The following is a 21,263-nucleotide window of genomic DNA, read 5'->3' on the forward strand; positions in this document are numbered from 1 at the left end:
ACCGGCTGAGGCACTGACCACATCTGCAGATGATGACTTTCAATGCATTATACAGTGCTTTTTTTTCCCTTTTTTTTTGTCAGATTTGACGCAGGATTTTCAATCAATCAATCAATCAAACTTTATTTATAAAGCACTCTTCACAATAACACAAAGTGCTTTACATTAAAACAAAAAAAATAAATAATATAAAAATAAGCATGCTAATTAAAATAAACAAGCACAAAAATAAATAACAATAAAAATAGAGCCCCCTCCCTGTACTTACACAACCCCCCACTTCTTTCACATCTCCCACCCCCTAACTAATGGGGAAAGATAATGAGAAATGAAAAATATGAAAATTTTTAGGAAATTCAATTAACCAATCACTTTAGGCTTTTTCCACAAAGATTCTTATTTTTTTATTTTGAATGCGAAGAATATATTTTTGGAGGTTTTATTTGCCAAACTTTCCAAAAATGTGGTTCTGTTTTCTTCTGTTTTTATAATTAACCATCACCTATTGTCCTCCACCAGGTGTTGTGTCTTTGTCTCAAGCTTTATGTTCAAGTGACGACTATTCAAATTCCCTGCTGCATCTGGACATCAGCAAAAACCCCGGGGTTCTATCTGGAGAGGACGCCACCGTGAGTGACACCAAAAACACGGAATACAGCAAATATAAGAAGAAAAAGAACATTACTTTGTTACAGAAAACTATAAAAATAAATAAAAGCATTAACAAAAGTCAATATTTGAATCTATTTTAGACTCGTATCAGATCAAACCATCTCCCTCCCACTTTATTTCACATTATGTTGCCTGTTACACTCACTTTAACAGATACCCTGACTATAGATGTGGCAGATGAAGAGTAGTATTCCCACAAAATGATTCAAAAGTGCTTATGGCTATAAGCTCTGGTGTGTAGACGGGATTGAAGATGATCATTATTCTAAGAGAGAACAGTATTGTAAAATGTGTTTTTTTTATGTAATTTCATTTTTTTTTTGAAGATTTTTATATAATTCCATGTCATTCTCTTACAATAGATTATTTTTTTACCGTTTTGTTTTAATTAATTAAATAATTTTAAATAATTTTATTAGGCTACTTTTTCCTCTTTCTTTATTTTATGTTATTTTTATAACTAATTTGCATTGACTATGGAGTTTTTCCAACTATTATCTATTATCTGAGCCCTAAAGGATAAACAGAGTGAACTCACAAACACAAACATTTATGTATTTTTTTTTTTTTTAAAAGGTTCTGATCCTAATTTGCAATACTGGTCAAGGTTTCAGAATAATTTCGGTCTGTTGCTGATAACCTGTATCTGATGAATTTTACTAAATGGAAGCAACAAAATGGAAAAAAATAAATTAATAACAATAATAACAAAAACACATCAAGAAAAGCAGGAATTTGTTAAAAATGTTTTACAGTCCTGCGTGTTTATAAGACGTTGAGTGACAGTTCCTTATCTTTTACAATGGTTATTTTCATTTTGACATATTTTTTTACAGAAAATGTACAACGAAGGTTATGCGATCCGCGCAGATGATTTTTTTTTGTTGGTAACCAATTCCCAATAAAGTTTGGCTTTGTGTCTATGCACGCTAATATAAATGCTAAACTAGCTAGAATGAAATGTAGAAAAAACAAAGTTAGCTTAAAGGCTGTAAACAAACTTGGATCTCCCCAGCTGCGGCCCCCCCCCCATCTCGGCGGGGGTCCCCACAGGCGGGCTACCTCAGGGGAATGTGATTGTTTTAATTAAAAGTAAGAATCGTGACGGCGGGTGCTGACCATGGTGCTGACGCGACGTCATCTCTGCTCAACATTCTGAATGTCAGCGTGGGTTTAATGTGTTCTTTGCTTGGTTTGTTTGTAGTTCTACTTGTTCCAACTATTTTCACGCATGACCAGTTTTAATCGTGCAACATGCGCAAATTGTACATATCGGCAGTGTGACGTGGCCTTTTGGCAAACATTGTTGCATAGCTGCATAAACACACATATACGTAGATTTACTACATCAAAACCTAAAAACGTAAACTTGATGTGGTTAGATCGATTCACAGGGCTTTTTTGTTTGTTGTTGTTTCTACCAAAATGTGTAATGCAGTTTCTTCTGCGTCTCTCTATCTAGAACCTGTATCTATTCCTGGCTCAGCCCAACTGTTTGGTACATTTGGACCTGTCTGGGACAGACTGCACAGTGGACTCGGTATGCACTCACTGACTCTTTTTACTCTCACTACAGTCACCCAGCCCTGTCTGATCTCATCTACAGGGTAGGATTCAGGCCAAGAAACAGAAAAGAAAAAAGACCGGTGTCCTGAATGCAAATTACCCATCATGCAAATCCTCACTTGACTTGGTTTCAGAGCTTTGAGTGATGCTTGGAGCTTTAGCAGACACTAAAATGGCCTCTTAGATTTCTGGCAAGAGACGTGTTTTTGCTAAATGTTTTGTTTATCTCTGCAGGGAGGTGACTTTGTTACTATGTCTATATTTAGTTAGTCTTTATGCCCGCATGAGAAAACCGTGTTCTGCTGCTTTAGCAGATAGTCTAATAAGTGACGGGGCTTTTTTTGCTGTGGTTTTGGGTCTGTACGACTAACTGTGCTGTGAGTATGCGAAGCTCGTGGGGAACCTTGAATGTTCAAAGTTTTGAAGTCCCTGTGCAGCAGCAGTCTTTCTTTGTTTTTTTTGGTGTTACTGCCAGGCCCGCATGAATACACATCTTCTCTCGTGCACAACACTGAGACAAAAATATATACACTATTTTTTGAATAATCAATCAACACTTTAACGATTATTAAAAGAAAAAGCTCATGTTGGGTTTGAAACCCCTCTGTCCTGGGAGGAGATGCCAGCTGTGCGGTTACTGACAGCAGGTGACAGGCATTATCTTTTATTGTTACACGGGTGCTGACGTCTCTGACAGGCATGTTGGGAGAATAAGTCGGAAGTGCACGTCGGAGCGACTGCGTGTCATTTGATGATTTCGAACATTCTCCTCTGAATGTTTTTTGACACTGAATACATTAAGTGGGAAAGTGAAGCGAAGCTCGTCTCCCAGGCAAACAATCCCACGTCACTGAGGCTGGGAGTGTAGACGCTCTGCCGCTTTCAATTCTTCCCAAATCTTTAAGAAAAAAAAATAAATACGTAAAATTACACATAATTTTCTGTAGATACAAACTGAAAAAATCATCAATTAGTAATTGAAAAACCTAACAGGACAAGAATGCGTGGACAAACATGGCTTGTCAAGTTGTTTTGGTACCTTGTTGCTTATCTTTTTTATTATTTCGTTCATTCTTTTGGGTTTATGTGAATAATGATTATTAATGAGTAAAATTATTTTCATAGTATTTAGTAAAACTGGAGGTGGGAATTCACATCTTTTGCCCACCTCCTTTTTGAGCTGACGTGTTTCAAAATAAAAGGGAAAATCAATCAAGCTAGCAAAGTTTTTACAATAAACCTAAAATGAAAATATTTAGAAAAATCTGTCATAATAATGAAAATACCTCATAGGAAGTATTTTTCTTATTTAAATGGAAATCAGTTTATTCTCATAAAGCCACCCACGTTTTATTCTGACATCTGCTTAGCTCGGTTTCTGAATTTGCTTCATCAATCTTCTTTTTTGTAACCTCCACGTATTGCAGTGACAAATTTCCAGAACAATTCACATTTCTTAACGTTTTATCTTTTTTAGAAATGTGTTTATTTGAAAAGTGATGCATATTTCTTTATATTATCTGTCCATTTGTAGTGTTAATTTTATAAAATCCCATTCCGATCATCTTCTGATTTATTGTAAAAGCGTTCCCAGTGGCCCTTTTAATAACCATTATGATGTTTTTAGCCAATAAAATCAAATAACCTGTTATTTTCTAAGACATAGTTTCTGCAGAGAAAAAGAAAAACAAAAGATTTTATAATTTTAGGATTCATCTTGGAAGTTGGACATTTTTATTTATCATCAAGGTTCAAGCGATCCCAATTCAAAACATGAGATTTCCTAAATACATCAGCACTTAAAACCCATTACTTTTCTGTTGGGATCACTTCGGTTTTTTTTGGATTTTCTGAGTGCAATGCCTGCTCATTGTCATGGTTTCAGCAGGCTGTCAGGGAAGCTGATGATTGGGCTGCATGTTTAGCAGTGGGAGTGCTGCCAGATGTCGTTGTTTTTATACATATTTTGCTGATGACAGATCGTGTTGATGAGCAAGGCAAGAAGGAACATTTTATTCCTTAAAAAACATTTCTTTTCAATTTTCATTCTGAAGCTACGTTCACACCGCCCTTGGCAACGTGTGTTCCAGCGACCACTTCCTTTTTTTCATTTTTTTATTTTTTTTAAGTAATTTGAATTATTATTATTTTATTTTTTTATCTTTTTATTTGCTCTGTCCAACAACTGAGTGAACAGATGAGAGCTAAAGGCCTTTTGTATTGGACAGGTTTTATTATTACTAAAAGGAGGTTTTGATGTATTTTTGGGTAACCAGAGTGAAAACCCCTTTTTTTTATCATTATTATTTTTCATTTATTTGTTACATTTTATTTTTTAAGTATATATGTATATACATTTTATTCCAGCGACCACTTCCAGTGAAAAGTCTATGTAAACTTACATAAACGCATGTTTCAGGCCTCTGCGTTCAAAACTGTATTGACACGAAGCTACGTAAGTTTTTACGATCACTTTCAAGCTCTACGTACAAAATGTATGGCCACTGAACGTTGAACCAGTTGATCTTTAATAATCGTTCATGGAGGAGAAAATTAACAATCCAGGTTTTCATTTATCAGAATATAGCTTTGAAAGAAAAAAGCCTGGAGCAAAATTTGCCAGATTTGCACCGCTTTGACGCTTGACACCAAGCCTCTTCCGACTGTAGGGGGCGCACGTGCACAAGTAAACAGTAGAAAAGGAAAAATAGGAAGAACAACCCCTCCCTGGTTGTCTAGTGCGTACATGAGTGTTTACATGGCTTAATGGAAAACGGTCCATCAAGAACATTTTGGTATCAAATCAAACTTTAGTTTAAAGAGATTTTTTTTATGCATTCAGCAGCTCAAAGTGTTTTACAGTTAAAAACAGTAAATGGGCACAAAAATTCAAATTAAAACGAACCCATCCCTTTGCCCTTACCCCTACATCTACGCGCCATGACCCCACACACAGTGAATACAGAAATAAAAACAGGACTGTAACTGTAAAAGAGACGTATGGCTCTTCGATAAGACAAAAATAGAAACAACAAAAATCAACCAGTATTGTTTCAATATGAGAGACATAAAGTGCACCATGAGCGGTTACACCCTTTAGTGGATCCTTTTAGTTTTATTATAAGCATAAGAACATTGAACAGAATTTGCGAGAAGCCGAGTCCCTTCAGAAGAAGATTCTTGACCCACAGTGAAAGGATTTCCCTGTCTATGCCATCGGCCGTATAGAGGCAGAGGTCCAAATGCATTATGGCTCATGAATTCCTATCAGAATCTAAAACCTTCTCACAAGAAAAGGGCTGCATTGATGGATTTAGTCAATGTGGATGAAGGTTTACACCACCAACTTTATTTTTTTAAAAATGATTGCTTTTGCTTTGTAAAATTACAACTTTTCTTCTCATATTTTTAGTCTTAAATTTATTTTTTTCTCAAAGATTACAATAAAAAAACTTTTTTGTCATAGTTTTACAGTGTACTCTCTTAAAATTCCTTTTTTCTGACATTTTATGACTTAAAGTTGATCCTAAAAAAGTTGATCCCAATCTTATTCTCATAAAATGTTGACTTTTTTCCTCCTAATTTTACAACTTTGCAAATTTATGGGGGAAATAGTTTAATAATTTTACAAGTATATTCCTGAAAAAAATGTTCTTATATTTCTTATATCTTATATTTCAAAACTTTATTCTCATAAAATTAAAAAATATTACCTTTTAGTCATCATTTTTACAAATTTAAAATTATTTAATTTCTTTATTCTTGTTAAATACGAAATTTTTATCATAATTTTACAATTTCATTCAAGTAAAATTACCAAAAAGGTTTTTGTAATAATTTTATTATTTTATGTTTAATTTTACTGAGATTTTTTTTTACAAGTTTATTCTTGTAAACATATGAATTTTAAAAATTATTTAGAGTCTTTATTTTAGTAAAATTAAGAGTTTTTCAAATAATTTAATGACTTTACTCTTGTAAATTGTGACTTTTAAAATAATTTAATGACTTTATTCTCGTAAAATTTTGACTTTTTTAATGATAATGATGACTTTTTTTGAAAAATTATGATCTTTTACTCATGTTTTTACAAATGTATGCTTGTAAAATTACCCCAAATAATGAATTGTCATAATTTTATTTGTGAAAATTAAAAAAAAAAAACTTAACTCTAATCATTTATGATTCTTTTACTCTGAGATGCCGGCTTTTTTATTTTACAAGTTTATTGTTTTAAAATTATGACTTTTAACAATTATTTAAAGTCTTTAGTCTCGTAAAATTACAACTTTTTCTAATAATTTAATGACTTGGATGATCCTCGTAAAATTGACTTTTATTAATAAAATGTAGACGTTTTATCTATCTCACAAGTTTATTCTTGTAAAATTACGAGTCTTCCATTTCTGTTTTATTCCTTTCATGGTGGCCCTCAGACTCTGTCCTACTGTTGTGTTAGCTTTCACGTCTTCTGTTACACAACTGTGATGAAAGAGGATGGCAGAGGTGGCTGTAAACACAACCCTAACCATTTGTGTCTGTGTCTCCGGCAGCTGTTTGGGGCCTTGCTACGAGGCTGCTGCGCTGACCTCTCCTACCTGAATCTCTCCAAGAACTCCTTCTCTCACAGGTGGGAGAAAACCCCTCAAATAAATAAATGCATCTTTCCCTTCTTCTTTGTGGGATGACTCAGCTTCAAAAGTCTGGAGTGCTTCCTGCCAGAAGGTGTGGAGATGAAGCAAGCCTGACATTTTTCAATCATATTAGTGCAGCCCGTGTTGATGGTTTTCTCCCATGTGCACATTGTCTCTGTGTTTTTTTTTTTTGTTTTTTTTGTGGAACATGTGTGCAGGATGAAGGTGCATCTCTGTTTACCCAGCTAGAAGGCATGAGCGCTTCCCGCTCACATCATGTCATGTCCCACAGGAGCCCGGGAGCCTGCCTGCCTGCTCAGCACATTACATTACAGGATCACAGAGAGAGAGAGGGGGGAGAAGTCTGTGAAAAATGAGACTAAATTTAGTCGGGAATTATTGTTTCAATCCCCAGGCTCCTGAGTCAGATTTTTTTTCTTCCACTTGCTCTGTCTATTTATTTGTAAATCTCTGCGCCTTTGTTCCTCTTTAGCATTTGTCAGGAAGCACCTGCTGCTTCTTCTTCTTCTGGCGCTTTTTTCTCCTCATCCGTCTTTCTTCCCCCCCCAAAGTTCAACCCAGCTTCGGCCTCTGGCATTAATGCAGCTCCATTCTGCTGGTCAGATAGCCGCTGCCACCGCCGCCATCCGCGTTGCAGTGACAACATGGAGCCAGGAAGCTGAACCGAGCTGATAAGAACAGCCCAGCTGCCGCCCCCCAATATGGAACCGACCGGTCCGTGCTTTAGCGGTGGTGGTGGGGTGCACAGACATGTACAGATGTTTGCACTTTGAAGAGACAATGGAGCGGCTGATGTCGATGCCGTAACAAGCTGCTGATACGATTCACCGGAAGGCGACAGACACACTGGTCCGGCGTCTGCTGATGCGACAAAGCTGTTGTTACTGCGGCGGTTCGGCAGGCTGTATGCTAATCACTACAAATGGGGCAAAAAAACCAAAACAAAAAGAGCTGGTGCTCGGCACACTGGGAAGTTATCGCTCCAGCAGTGACTGGGGCTGGTGATTCAGCTTTCTACCATCTTAGTTTTCATCTGCTGCTGTTGCCGCATCTCATTTAACCTTCTTGTTGTTGTTGTTTTTTTGTTTTTTTTGTTGTCTTGTCTCATAATGTCAAATTACTCTCTTATTTTTCAATCTCATGAGATATTTTACCAAACATATGCCACAATAGCCCCACAACCTCATGCCATCTGTGAAGAAAAACAGTCGTCTTTAGCGCTCATTTCTGCAGCTCGCTCAAAACAGTCGGTGCAGAGGACCGGCTCGAGCACAGGAGGGCACGAGGGGCCCCCGCTGCAAAATGTGCAGAATGATTTTTGAAGTGGATCCCGAATTGAAAGGGGCTGAATGATTAATCATTACGCAGGTACATTACAGCTCTCATATCTCTGAGGCAGCTGTGCCAAACAAAGTGGCACACGGAGAGTGCAGCTTTTCAAGTCATGATTTATCTTCCCGGTGGGGGTGGAGGGGTACAGATTTGTTCCTAAAGGCAAGCGGCATCTCTCTTTTGAAAGGATAATATTCTAAATGTTCCATAATCTGCTCATTTATAAGGTGGGGAGTAAACAAAAAAAAAAAAATAGGCCGTTGCTGTGCTCACATTCAAAAACAAAAAGGGTAACAAAAAATAAATAAAGCAGAAAACTGTATTGTATCTGCCCCGTCCCTCGCCGCCCTCCTTGGTTGCACGCCCCTCAGTCCCACCCCTTTCTGCCTCATCACACTGGTCAGAGCTGCATGTGACAAAAAAGAAGAAAAGAAACACTTTTTTTCAAAATGGCGGTTTATCTGTTGATTTTATCTCCATAGCAACCATTTCATTTTATGGTCACCTTGAGGTGACAAACCGGCCTGTTTTTTTTTTTTTCGAAGAATTGGCAAAAGTAAACTTTGCGATTTCCTTGGCAACGGAGGGTTTTTTGTTAACCACGCCCACATTCCTAATAGTCATATGTCACATTGTTTCTTTTGGCTTGAGCCACAGATAAATGTCTTTAATTTTCACAATTTAACAGTAAAAAAAAGGTCGAGCGACGGGAAGGAAACATTTGTGAGCTCATGCTGTTCAAAATCTGCAACTTGAATTCCAACTCTGAATTAGCTTCCCAATGATAGTGGAGAAGTTGGGATGGAGCAAAATCTCTAGGAGGAGTTCAAATTTTGAGAAGGTGCTATTGTTTTGTTTTTCGTTTTTTTTAAATGGTGGTCTCTTCTTAAGGTCAGAGGTCAATAAAACCTAATTTATATTTGTAGAGTTAAACTGGTGGTGTGTTAGTGATAGTTGGTGAATATCACTTAAACAAAAATTTAGTTTTTCTTCCCTATATCGTGGTAAAATGTGAACATTTTTTTGCTCTTGGACATAAGCTGTAGGTCCTGGGGCCATCCTATAATAATTTCAAAACTTTCTTTGGATATACCCAACACGTGTGTTTAGATTTTGTTTGTGGATTTCAAACTATTTTTTTATGAGGCCTATAAGAAATTTTGGCCCAATTAAAATTTTTTCGGATGGTTTTACCCGCTGTGATGTCATCTTTTTCTGAATGTGGGTCATTCACTGTGTTGCTCATTTTGGTGAGTGTTTAAGTGTGTGGTCAGGGCCAAATTTTCACTCAAAGGTGCAGTAAGAAAGAATTGTGAAAAAAAAATTGATCCTTGGAGTCCAGGACGGATGCGGGTCATAAAGAAGAAAAATATTTTCCTGAAAAAAAATAAGCAAATCGTTAATTTTGATGAAACCCAGCCTTCTGACTAAAGCTACGTTCACAAGGTACCCACATATACACACCGGCCACTTTGACTCGCATTCAGTAAAAAGAGTGGTTTCAACCTGAATTTCGGGCTTACGCGATCAAAACACTCGCGCACACGAAGCAAACGACTGAAGTTCAACCAGTTAAACTTCTTAGCTGCTAAATCGTGACAGGGCTGAACTGTGACCATTACGACATTTTACATAATTTTACGAAAATGTCCTTTGAAAACACGCACGTGTAAACATGATCACATAGGAGAAATTCATAATTGCGCTTTGTCTGCCCTTCTCGGCTAGAATTGTATATCAAAACAGAGCAGTGACAGAAAAAGCCTGGAGCTGGATTTGCCCCGCCTTGGCACTCCGCGCCTTCCACCTGTGGTTGCGTGGACATGTATGTTACTAGTTTGGCTACTGACCAAACGCGTGTTCAGGAATGCACGCTTTAGTAGCTTAGGAGTTCATTTCTCACCCCCTTGCTTGGTTTTTTCAGCGTTTTCACTCATCACCTCTTGTTTTTTTGTCCCTCTAGATCCCCTCTGCTAGATAATGTGAATGCTGCTGGTAGGGGAGGGGGGGGGGGAGGGGGGGATTTGCTGCTATTTTTTTTTTTTTACAAGAGCTGAATAAGCATCTGAAGCAGGGCGCTACAATCCGGTTGACTCAGAAGAATGTTGGACAAACATGCAGAAAAACTCTCCTCTCTTAACTGACGGGCTCTTTTAAAGTGTTAGCCAAGCAGATGGACGGATGATTTGCCACCTTTTATTTTTTTATTTTTAAATGGCACTTTTGGTTGTAAAAAAGCGTCACTATTTCACAATGTCTGCTTAATATTGACCTGGATATCACATCCAGCATCTGTTTCATTTATGACACCCACCCACCGCCTCTCACTTACTACTTTTTACTTTCATTCTCTGCTTCTTTCTCTTCCTATTCAATCTTCCACTTCCCAAGCCCGATAGAGCTTGACCTCTGATCAACACCCTGCTCTTCTTTTCTCTGTTTCTCCTCTGCAGGAAAGCCAGAGACTCTCTGCCAACTTTCCGCCAATTCTTCAGTTCGGCGTTCAGCCTGACCCATGTTAGCCTGGCCTCTATGAAGGTCCCTCCGGATTCACTAAGGTGAGTTCCTCAAAAACTGTGCTTTCATTTTTTTAATAAAATTTGAATTTATGTCAGTCTGAGATTCAAAAAAACATCTAAATATACCTTAATAAGCTGTACACAACTTACCATTGTCATACGTGAGTAATCATGTTTTTATACATAATTTCTTGTGGCGTGCAATAATGTGATTTAAAAAAAAAAAAAGCTCACATGTTCGTCATTTTCCTCTAAAGAAGATTGCGATTTATTATCATTGATATTATATGTACATTTTGTGAGAAATTGAAATCACGCAACGTAAATTTGTCTTTTGTTCCCATGTACAATTAATTTGGAAAGAGCCACAGCATTGGCTAAAAAAACGTTTTCCTACAACTACCAACGTTTTCAATGAACACCATCATATCCGTTGTCAAATTAGAGGAAATCTGTATTCTTTGCCTCACTAAATTTTCCATGCACAAATAAAAAGTATAATATGACCCCCCCCCTCCCCAAAAATGTAGAATATTTAAAACTGAATTTGAACTATACTAGGTATCCTCCATTCTCCTTAAGGAACAAAAAACACACTAGCTTAACACGTCTTGAGCGTCTAGTTGTGTTGAGCAGCGAATTTGACGCGCATTGAAAAAAAAAAGGAATAAGGGATCCGAATTAGAGCCGCAAATCGCGTTTGGTGTGTACCAAGCAATTTTGCCCGCTTGGTGGATTTTTTCCAAAGTGTTGCACTTTTCTCCCAAAAGTGCGACTTATTCTCCAGATTGGCTGATATGAATTTTGTTTTCTTTAATTTGCATTTTTTGGCTGCTGCGACTTATACTCTGGAAAATAAGATGTGCATTAGCAGCTTACAAAAAAAAGAAGCATTTGGTTGATAAAATTAAACTAAGCACCTTTTCCGAAGCGTTTGGATGTGTGCTGGACCTGCAAAAGGCCAGTTTTGACATTTGAAGTGATCTGTGGGAAACGATGCCCATCTTTTCTAGCTTCACATATTAATCAATGTCCGTGTCAGACACAGTTGTAATGACGCCACCGAGGCCGTCGCAGACGGCCAAGGGGCAAACTGAGTCGATATACAGAGAGGTCACAGCCTTCCATCCAGCTGTGCTTCCTACACGAATGCAGTGCTGTGACTGCAGATATGATTTTTAATATGATCTGATATGGAAGAGTTCTTCATAATAATTAAGTGGACTGGGGAAAAAAGTGGTTTTCATAGTTTTATTGCAAATGCCAAGAGGGAAGAGGAAATGACTCCAATTTTTTTTTTAATCTATGTGTAACTCAGGTAATATCCCCACTGTTGAAGATGCAGCATCATAGATGAGCTGTTTAATTCTGCAGAAAACTCCGTCAGTATTTTTGAAGTGACCCGTTGTGCAAACAAAATGACTTGTTTTTGTGTTCCATCTGACTTTACACCATAATCCATGCTCTGCTACAGTAAAACGAGTCTTTACTTTGGTTTATGATGAGCTCTACTCACCGCCCCAGTTAAAAATAGGACAGGCAGAGCTCTGAAATTGGATCGGATTATGTTATCGGCGAACGCCCAAAATTAAAGTCAGGATGGGTTTATAGAGAGCAGAAAAATCAATAGATCAGTATGAAGAGTGTAAAACAGTGCACAGCTTTGTAACCATATCCCCTGCCAGTCTGCAACGGTCCATATAGAAGATATCCATGAGTCAGGTGTTCCTGCTGTGGCTTTTCATGAACCTTACGCTGACTATGCTTCTCCAACTTCCCCAGTGTCACCTGTTACAGCTAAAATGGTAACTCAATAACTGCCCCTTCATCTGACAAGTACCGGGACAGGAAGCTTTCATTGAGCTGTCAAAGTAATAAAAGCTTGCGCTACACTTTCAATGTGTCTGCAAATGCTGACATAATTCACAAAATGATTTTTTTAATTTTTTTTTTGTTAAGACTGAAATGTCAGGCAAGACTTTAGAGTTGACAACAAGTAAGCATAATAATAAAAATAAAAATTTCAAACTGAATAATATGGAATACAGAAAACTATCTGTGTAGAGAAGCCCAATATTTTACTGCTTTTAGTTTTTCTTTACTTTTAAATACCTGCTAGGAAATGAAGTAGCTCATGTTATCACTATGTTAAGCTGAAAGTGTTATTTTATTTACGGAATTATTCAGAAGATAAATCGCTCTGGAGTATTGGTCTCTCTGGAGTATTGGTCTCTCTGGAGTATTGGTCTCTCTGGAGTATTGGTCTCTCTGGAGTATTGGTCTCTCTGGTATTGGTTGCTCTGGACTGTAAGTTTCTCTGGAGTATTGGTTGCTCTGGAGTATTGGTTGCTCTGGAGTAGTGGTTGCTCTGAAGTAGTGGTTGCTCTGGAGTAGTGGTTCCTCTGGAGTATCTTTCTCTTTGGAGTATCGGTCGCTCTGGAGTATTAGTCTCTTTGGAGTATTGGTTGCTCTGGACTGTAAGTTTCTCTTGAGTATTGGTCGCTTTGTAGTATTGGTTGCTCTGGACTGTAAATTTCTCTGGAGTATTGGTTGCTCTGGAGTAGTGGTTGCTCTGGAGTAGTGGTTGCTCTGGAGTAGTGGTTCCTCTGGAGTATCGGTCTCTCTGGAGTATCGGTCGCTCTGGAGTATTAGTCTCTCTGGAGTATTGTTGTTCTGGACTGTAAGTTTCTCTTGAGTATTGGTCGCTCTTGAGTATTGGTCGCTCTTGAATAGTGGTCGCTCTTGAGTATTGGTCGCTCTTGAGTAGTGGTCGCTCTTGAGTAGTGGTCGCTCTTGAGTAGTGGTCGCTCTTGAGTAGTGGTCTCTCTTGAGTAGTGGTCGCTCTTGAGTATTGGTCTCTCTGGAGTATTTGTATCTCTGGAGTATTAATCGCTCTGGAGTATTAGTAGCTCTGGAGTATAAGTTGCACTTCTGGGAGAAAAGTGCAACGCCTCTGAACGTGTCTGCTAGGCCCGGCTTAATGCTTTAACGCTGAATGCATTTCTGCATACTGCCTCTTTTGATGCACATGCTCAATGTTTTTCAAAAAATGTGTCAAACTAGATGCTCCCATTATGTGTCGGAAGAGCTACCATCAAGATTTTAGCCTCATCGATACATTGAAGAATTGTCTGTATATCCCGTTCACAATGCACGAAAGACACAGATGGTGTTGGAAGATCAGGTTTGTTTGTTTTGATGAGCAATAAGATATTGCAAATAAGGCAGTTATAAAGTTCAGGAGGAGAACGATCAGATTCTCCTCCATGTTTATTTTGGAAAGCACGCTTTCCTCTGCGTTGCTGTCTGTAGCAAACCAACACCTACAGTGTCCTCTACTGGTTGTTAGTGGAAAACAACCGCTAGATTAACATATGTACAAATACTTATCTTTTAAAAAATTGATCTTGTGTATAAGTCGCACCCCTGACCAAACTATGCAAAAAGACGGCGATTTATGCTCCAAAAATATACTTGTTTCTGTGGAGACTTCCTAAACCAGAGCTCCAATAATGATGGGTTTTCACCTGTTCTTTGTTTATTGCATCATCCTCCACTGTTTAACCCTCAAACACCAGAAATGTCATCGGCAAAATCTGAATAACGTGCTCTTTGACCGTAAATCTCTGACTATTAATGTGATCATCGTAAATCCGGACTCTGGCACAGAAATTGTCTTTTTAAATCGGCTTTCTGTCGTTATCCAACACATAACGAACATAGAAACAGTGAAAGAATCAGCTAATTTACATTGATTGTGTTAGCACAACTAAAACGTGTTGCATAGTGGCGCAAAGCTGCTTTTCTCAGCTTCGGAATTCACTAGAATTATGCTAATTGCTTAAACTGTTAAAAGGTTCCGGCAGATGAAAGAATGTTTATACTAGAGCTAAAGCTCTGGTGTTAGTTGGTTAAAAGACATCTTTGCTCCAAAAAATAAGATAAAGGACTAGTAATAGAAAATAATGAAAACAGACATGTTGCATAAATTGTCATTTATTAGTTGGAAAGTAAGAAAAAGATTTTCCTCTCTTTTAACAGACTTTAATGCAAAAGATATTTTTGATTAAAATTACATAAAATATATCTAAAAGGTAATGCCCGATAAGATGTCTATAATCAGAAATGAATGAACGACGTGGAGGCGTGACCTGTCTGACGTGAAGCAGACAATTTTTCTTCTTCAAAGTCCATTCATTTCTAATAAAGGACACCTCAAAGGGAATTATCTAGCTTATACCACAGTCGCTTATGAACATAAATCAAGAAACAGTAATTTAATCTTATTATTTTCCAGAAATTGTTTTTCACAAGAACCGGCCTATTTGATTGTGTGATACGTCGTCATGGTAACTGCTACAAAGCCTGCACCCACCTCACTCTGCAGGAGTTGGAGAAGGTGGTATATAGGCTAAACTTCATATTAAGTTATGAAAGCATCACTTTAGAGGGAAAGTTCACCTCTTACTTCTCGTTTTTGTCCAGATGTTGAAGCAAAAGTTTGTTTTAAAGAAGAAAACCGCTTTTTATTGAGATAAATATCAACCATTAACTCTGAACAAATAAATGTGGATCAATGAACAATTTATGACATTAATTATTAATGGAATTATTTATCAACACTTAGCCGCTGATGGTAAAATTTGATAGCGATATAGAGGACAGAGATCTTGCTGTTGTGATAAACTGTGGAATAACGTTTGTCCACCTCTGTTCTTCTGGTTCCCACCTGGTGTTGCAATAAAATGGAATGATCCGGCTGCATTTTTGAAGGACCACCCTTGAAGTCGAACGACTAAAAACCTCAATCAGCCCATTAAAAGCAAAGGAAACGTGGTAGAAAATCTCTCTGGACGACTGAAGAGAATGACAGTTGACCTTGTAACAACTGAACAGGTTTGACACAAAAAGAAAAACATGCATAACATCCTTCAGGGAGTAAAGAGGGAGTCCGCCCTCGCCTCAGTACTGCATGTTTTTAAAGTCTCACTTATCTGTGATCATCTTTTCATCTCTTCTAAAAGAGCTTTCCAGCTGTCTTTTAATAATAATTTTCATTTTTAGCCAAAAGAAGACGTCATTCTCTAGGACGTAGTTGTAATCCCACCAACCCTTCCCGTCACATAACATTAGTGGTGCAACAAAAAGGGCGAGCAATGTTGGAGCTGTCCAGATGTACAGTTTTGAGCCAGATCCCAGCGTGGACGAAGACTTGCATGGATCTAATCATCCTTAAGTGGATAAATTAGAATGGGGCGGAGCCAGGAGCTTGTGGCAAGTCCATTGTAGTTTTTACATCACAACTGCAATCTTTTCCAAACAGTATTTAATGTGTCTGCTCCTGATTCACAACTATTTCAATGAAGAAATACTCAGAAATGCACTTTCAAGCTTATTTTATATAGATAGATATACAAATATCCTCCATCAGAAAAAGGCTACAAAAACATGTTAAAAGCACCGAAATCCCCATTTTCATCAGAGTGGGTCTTGAACCATGTGAAGCATCATTTTAGTTCACATAGTCATCAGAAAAATGTCCTCACAATCAGGATTCAGCATTCTAAAGACAGTTGACTGACATGTTTAATGAATCTCAAGCAATGGCAATGCGCGTTCGAGCGGCCACTTTCAATGAAAAGTCAATGTAGATTCATGTAAAAAGCATGTTTCAGGCTTCCGCGTTCAAAACTTTTGCCGTCATGCATAGCTGGTCACCTTTTGTGAGATCGTTTTGAGGCTTTACATACAAAATGCCCTGCCGTTAAACCAGGGACTGAGATTAGGGAGCGAAGTAGATGGGGTCCCCTTTTTGACTCATTGAAGTGCCAACCGTTTAAAAATTGAGGAGTAATCAATAATTGTGGTTTGCGCCCGGTCGAAATGACACGGAGTCTTTTATATATTTGAATAGAGCTGTGATAGAAAAAAAAACTGGACAAGGATTCACAAAATTTAAACCATTTCAACATTTTGCACTAAGTCTGTTCCAACTCCGGGTGGCAAACATGCGCTAGTAAACAGTAAAAAAAAATACAATTAATGAAAATGAAAATTAATGGAAGCAACACCCTAGTTGTCCAGTGTGAACGCCGTAAGCGCACGTTCAAGAATGTGCGTTCATGAACAAAAGTCACATGCCCACTGTGAACGTAGCTTCAGTCACTAAAAATTCCCATCAAAGCCTGACTGACCAGTGATGACATTTGTTGCTGGGTCATCTCAGTGATAAACGGGACAATCGCCATTTGAGTTATCTGCGTACCGCTACCGCCAGCTGTTAACTACCCGCAGCTCAGAACTAGAATCAATACGGAAAAGAGGGCAGCCAGCAGTGTTGCTGCATGATGGATTCCAGCCAAAATGAATTAAGCGGACTCTCCACTTAGCACTTCTCCCCATCACCTCCTCATGGTGCACAACTCCTCCAACTGTACACAAGCAGCAAGGACAACACACCCAACAGGACTTCCAAGCCTCGGCTGAGCTTGTGTACGCGTCTGCTCTCAAAAAAGGAAAAAAAAAAATCTCCCCAATGAATATTGAAGGCTTTGGAGGTGACTTAGTGAGCTGTGAATCTTCTTTGTAAGCTTCTTTTCTCTAATCTTTTAAGATGGCTCTAAAACTTTAAGGTGTACACAGGAGAATGCGGGACAGTGGGGGGTGGGGATCGGATGTTTGATCTTGTTAAAATTTTTGGAGGCATGAACACCTTCCTTCTGTCATTTCCTCGTCACTTTGCTCACTGATTCTTTTCATTTCAATGTCGCCTTTTTCCTGTCGTGCTCTCGCTTCTGCAACTTCGGCTGCTTGTGTTTCCCTTCAGGGCTCTGTTCCTGGGTCTGTCCAATAACCCTCATATCTCTGATTTACACCTGGACATCAGCAGCTGTGAGGTACCACGCTTTCCTCCCCTTTTCTATTGAATTTTTTTGGTTTGCTTTTGGCAAATTCACTGGAGCTTCACAGAGTAGCACTTCTGGTTATCCCAACATTTCCCGCCCTTTTCTTGTCGTCCTCACACAGCTCAGGTCAGCAGGCGCTGGGGTGATTCAAGAGTTATTTCCTCGAGTTTCATGCGTGGGAACGTTGGACATCTCCGATAATGGTAAGAATATGAGTCTAGTTGGACAACTTTTCACTACAATCTGTTTGGTCAGCCGAGTAACAGCTGCTGTGCCGTAAAGTGACAAATCGAGCTTGTCGGATGACACAGAAAGCGTGCGACACTTGGCAAAATATATTTGAAAGAATTCCTTTTATTCTTGAGTAATTTAAGGAATGTGATCGTCAACTTTTTAAATAAAGTTTTAAAAGTGTCATGTCTTGACATGCATTAAACCAAAATTTTTTGTAAGAGCTCCACCCAATATGTACTACTTAATCATAAATAAATGGTACTTTTTTTTCCAATGGACTACTTTTTTTTGCCTTAACTAGTTATTTAACTTCCCAAGGAGATGCACCACAAGTAGGTGGATTTGGTGATTTGGCCCCTCCCACATCTCACGTATATAGCTTCTAAAGCTGGCTCATTCACAGATTTTTGCCATCATGTTTCCAAAAACTGTTAATAATGCCTAGTTCCCTTGTTTATTGCAGTGGTTACATTCTAAAAATGACACACGGCGGTGAAATCTGCGGAGTAGGATTATAGATGTTTTAAGGCTGTAAAACTTCTCACTACACACTTTATAGACCTTCCTCAGACAGACATGAATATTTTCACATTTTTTCTCTTGTTTAAACTCTCAAAATTTCCGACCATTTTAGAAAATACATCCAGTATTACAGAATAAAAACAAAGGTCTTCTTGTGACTCAAGATTTGTGTAGATTTGGCAAATTGAATCAATTCGACAGGAGGCACGACATGGAGATTGATTGACAAGTTCAATAGCCAATCAGGATGCAGACCACAGTGTACTGTGAAAGAAAAAAAAAGAAAAAACAATGCATGCAAAATTACAAAGAAATAAATCTGAGACCGCGAAAGGTGTACAGCAAACCAAAGTTTTGTTTTTTAATGTTTTAACTAACATGTTAATGTGTTGTAATTTGTTTAACATTTCCAAGAATTCAACTTTTATGACTTGACAACTTTTCACACCCTAAAGAGGTGCATTACCTATAGGTGCGTTTGGTGACTTGGCCCCTTCCAAATTTCACATTTACAGCTTAGGCTCCTAAAGCGGGTTCATTCAAAGATTTTTGCAGTCATGGTTCAACATGCAGGTTGCAAGGAGGAGTTCACTCCATTATTCTTTCGACTGTATCCTTGTCCCAAACTGTTGCTTTGTTGCAGCTTACAAAGAGCCTTGAAAATCTTCAAGCTCACATATTTTCGCTATAAATGTATGCTTTTTTCAGTCTGTTGCAGGCACCACATGGCTTAAACCAAATGGTGTCGCACACTACAGCCTTTCAAGTATGCGCGGACCCTGACAGATACAAGTTTTAAATGTTAATTTCTCAATATCTTACTTCTATATAATCTTTTTTTGTTTGTTTCAAATGTAGATCCAGTTTCATTTTCTGGCAGGATTTTAAATTACATAACACTACATTGAACTTTAATTGTATAGTACTGTTCTAGCTACAAAGCATCTCACAGTGCTTCCTATAATAAAATAGATAATAGTAAGATAAAAAAAATAGTAGTTAAAAAATCAAACAGTAAAAATAACAATAAAACAAAATAAATAAAAACTGTCTTCTGATGACTACACCAAGCGGAAGCATATAAAGGTTAAAAAGTGTAGGACCTAGGACTGAACCTTGTGGCACACCACATGTCAGTCAGCCTCCCAAATGATGCATCATTTACAATGACAATGAAATCTCTTCCTGTAAGGTAGGATTCAAACCAGCGGAGTACCGTTGCAGACCATGTCATGCAGTCTGTTTAAAAGAACGGAGTGGTCAACTGTGACCGTTTTTGTCAATGCAAGTCTAAAAGCAAAACAAATATGTTTGTTCTCTTGCTTCCTTTTAATATAGAAATATTTGGAAGAATAGAATTATTTTGAGGAATTTTTGCACTTTAATGTTGGTCAGCTGTTTAACAACAACAGAAATACACACTGTAAAGATGACTTTGGAAATATTTCAGCTCCCGTTTTTACCATATAAGTGATTTACTAAATTTAAATCAACTACACTTTGAAATTTATCAAGCAGGATTTTTGTTTTGGCACTCTGGCTTAAAAATAATGTAGGGAACATTATTGCAGTGAATTATTTTGACAGCCTGGAAAAGCAGAAATGAGAGAGATAAAAGACAAATTAGAATGTCCTCAATTCCCTAGAGAGGTATAGAAATAGAATCGGTAAAAAAATAAACAGATCTTTCTTTTTTTTAAACTTGTTCAGCTTTGTGTCAGATTTAGAATTTGTAAAATAAGGCATTTTACCCCAAAAAAAAATGCAGAAGCATTTGCATTTTTAGTCCAAACATATTTCTATGCATGAGGTGGTATAGAGAAAGTAGGTGGATTTGGTGACTTGGCCCCTCCCACATCTCACATTCATAGCATAGGCTCCTAAAGCTGGCTAGATGGTTTCAAAGCATAAATAGGTTATAAACATGAAAAAAATTCCATCATTGTAACATAAATGAACAAAGATTGGTTTAATCAGAAAGGAAATCTCTCTTTTGATTAGACTGTAATAAAAAAAGCCTTAGGAGGAAAATGGCTTTTTCAGAAACTTATGAACAAAGCAAAACTTTTACATGTTAAATGATATTTTCAAGTGCCAAGTTATCTACAGCATCTATGCATCTCTAAAACGAAATGCCCTTGAACAATAAAAGGGGAAAAAATACAATGTCTATTAATTAAAACATTTTTCTTGGTCTCAGCCGATTTCCTCTGTTGGCTTTAGTTCCAGGTGATTTATTATGCAAATGAAGGCATTTCTTTAATAACTGAAATCCGAATTTCTATGTGTGGATGTGACTAGGATTTCTAAGTATCCTCTATGCATAAAACTGCACTAAACTGGTTGTATTGAACTGTATTGGAGGTTCTGCCTGCATTGAACCAGCAGCCATTTCCTAAAGAAGGGATGAAAATAAATTTCTCAATCTTTGAGATATTGCATTTCAAAAATCTAGTTAATTCTTTATTGTCCAGCTATTAAAATGAAAAGTGTCTTACTTTTAAAACCTAATAGACCAACTTCCTGAAGTCAGCCAGGTTCTATGACCTTCCTAGTATCCATAATTTATGCTGAATGGAGTTACTATCATTTTCATCAAAACCTCTCTTTGCTTCTCTTTTTTCTTAATAGTTTTTTCTTTTTTTCTTTCTTTAGTTTTTCTTTCTTTTTCTTAATAGTTTGTGATAAAAATAAACCTTTCCAAATAATCAAGATCCGTAACCCATTTCGACTCCATTTCTTTATATAGCTTTTTTTTGTTTAAAGATGACTGGGAGTGAGAAAGTGTTAGTTTAAAAAGTAAAAGTGGATTTTTTGTGGGTACATGCGATTTTCTTCCAAAGGGATTCTTAGGAGGA

The 21,263-nt window shown here is 37.6% G+C and overlaps 1 protein-coding gene across 3 annotated transcripts in view; it reads left to right on the forward strand.

Annotated features, from left to right (window-relative positions):
- Positions 1 to 21,263, forward strand: part of LOC101164435 (capping protein, Arp2/3 and myosin-I linker protein 3) — a 126,093-nt gene that overhangs the window by 67,341 nt on the left and 37,489 nt on the right. For all 3 annotated transcript variants that reach the window (XM_023965175.1, XM_023965176.1, XM_023965177.1), the window contains exons 13-18: positions 520 to 629; positions 2,135 to 2,212; positions 6,792 to 6,868; positions 10,679 to 10,783; positions 17,571 to 17,640; positions 17,771 to 17,852. In XM_023965175.1, coding sequence (XP_023820943.1) covers positions 520 to 629; positions 2,135 to 2,212; positions 6,792 to 6,868; positions 10,679 to 10,783; positions 17,571 to 17,640; positions 17,771 to 17,852 — 522 coding nt within the window. The remainder of the gene's footprint in view (positions 1 to 519; positions 630 to 2,134; positions 2,213 to 6,791; positions 6,869 to 10,678; positions 10,784 to 17,570; positions 17,641 to 17,770; positions 17,853 to 21,263) is intronic.

The sequence above is a fragment of the Oryzias latipes genome, chromosome 17 (assembly GCF_002234675.1).
Source record: "Oryzias latipes chromosome 17, ASM223467v1".
In the NCBI taxonomy this organism is placed as follows: domain Eukaryota; kingdom Metazoa; phylum Chordata; class Actinopteri; order Beloniformes; family Adrianichthyidae; genus Oryzias; species Oryzias latipes.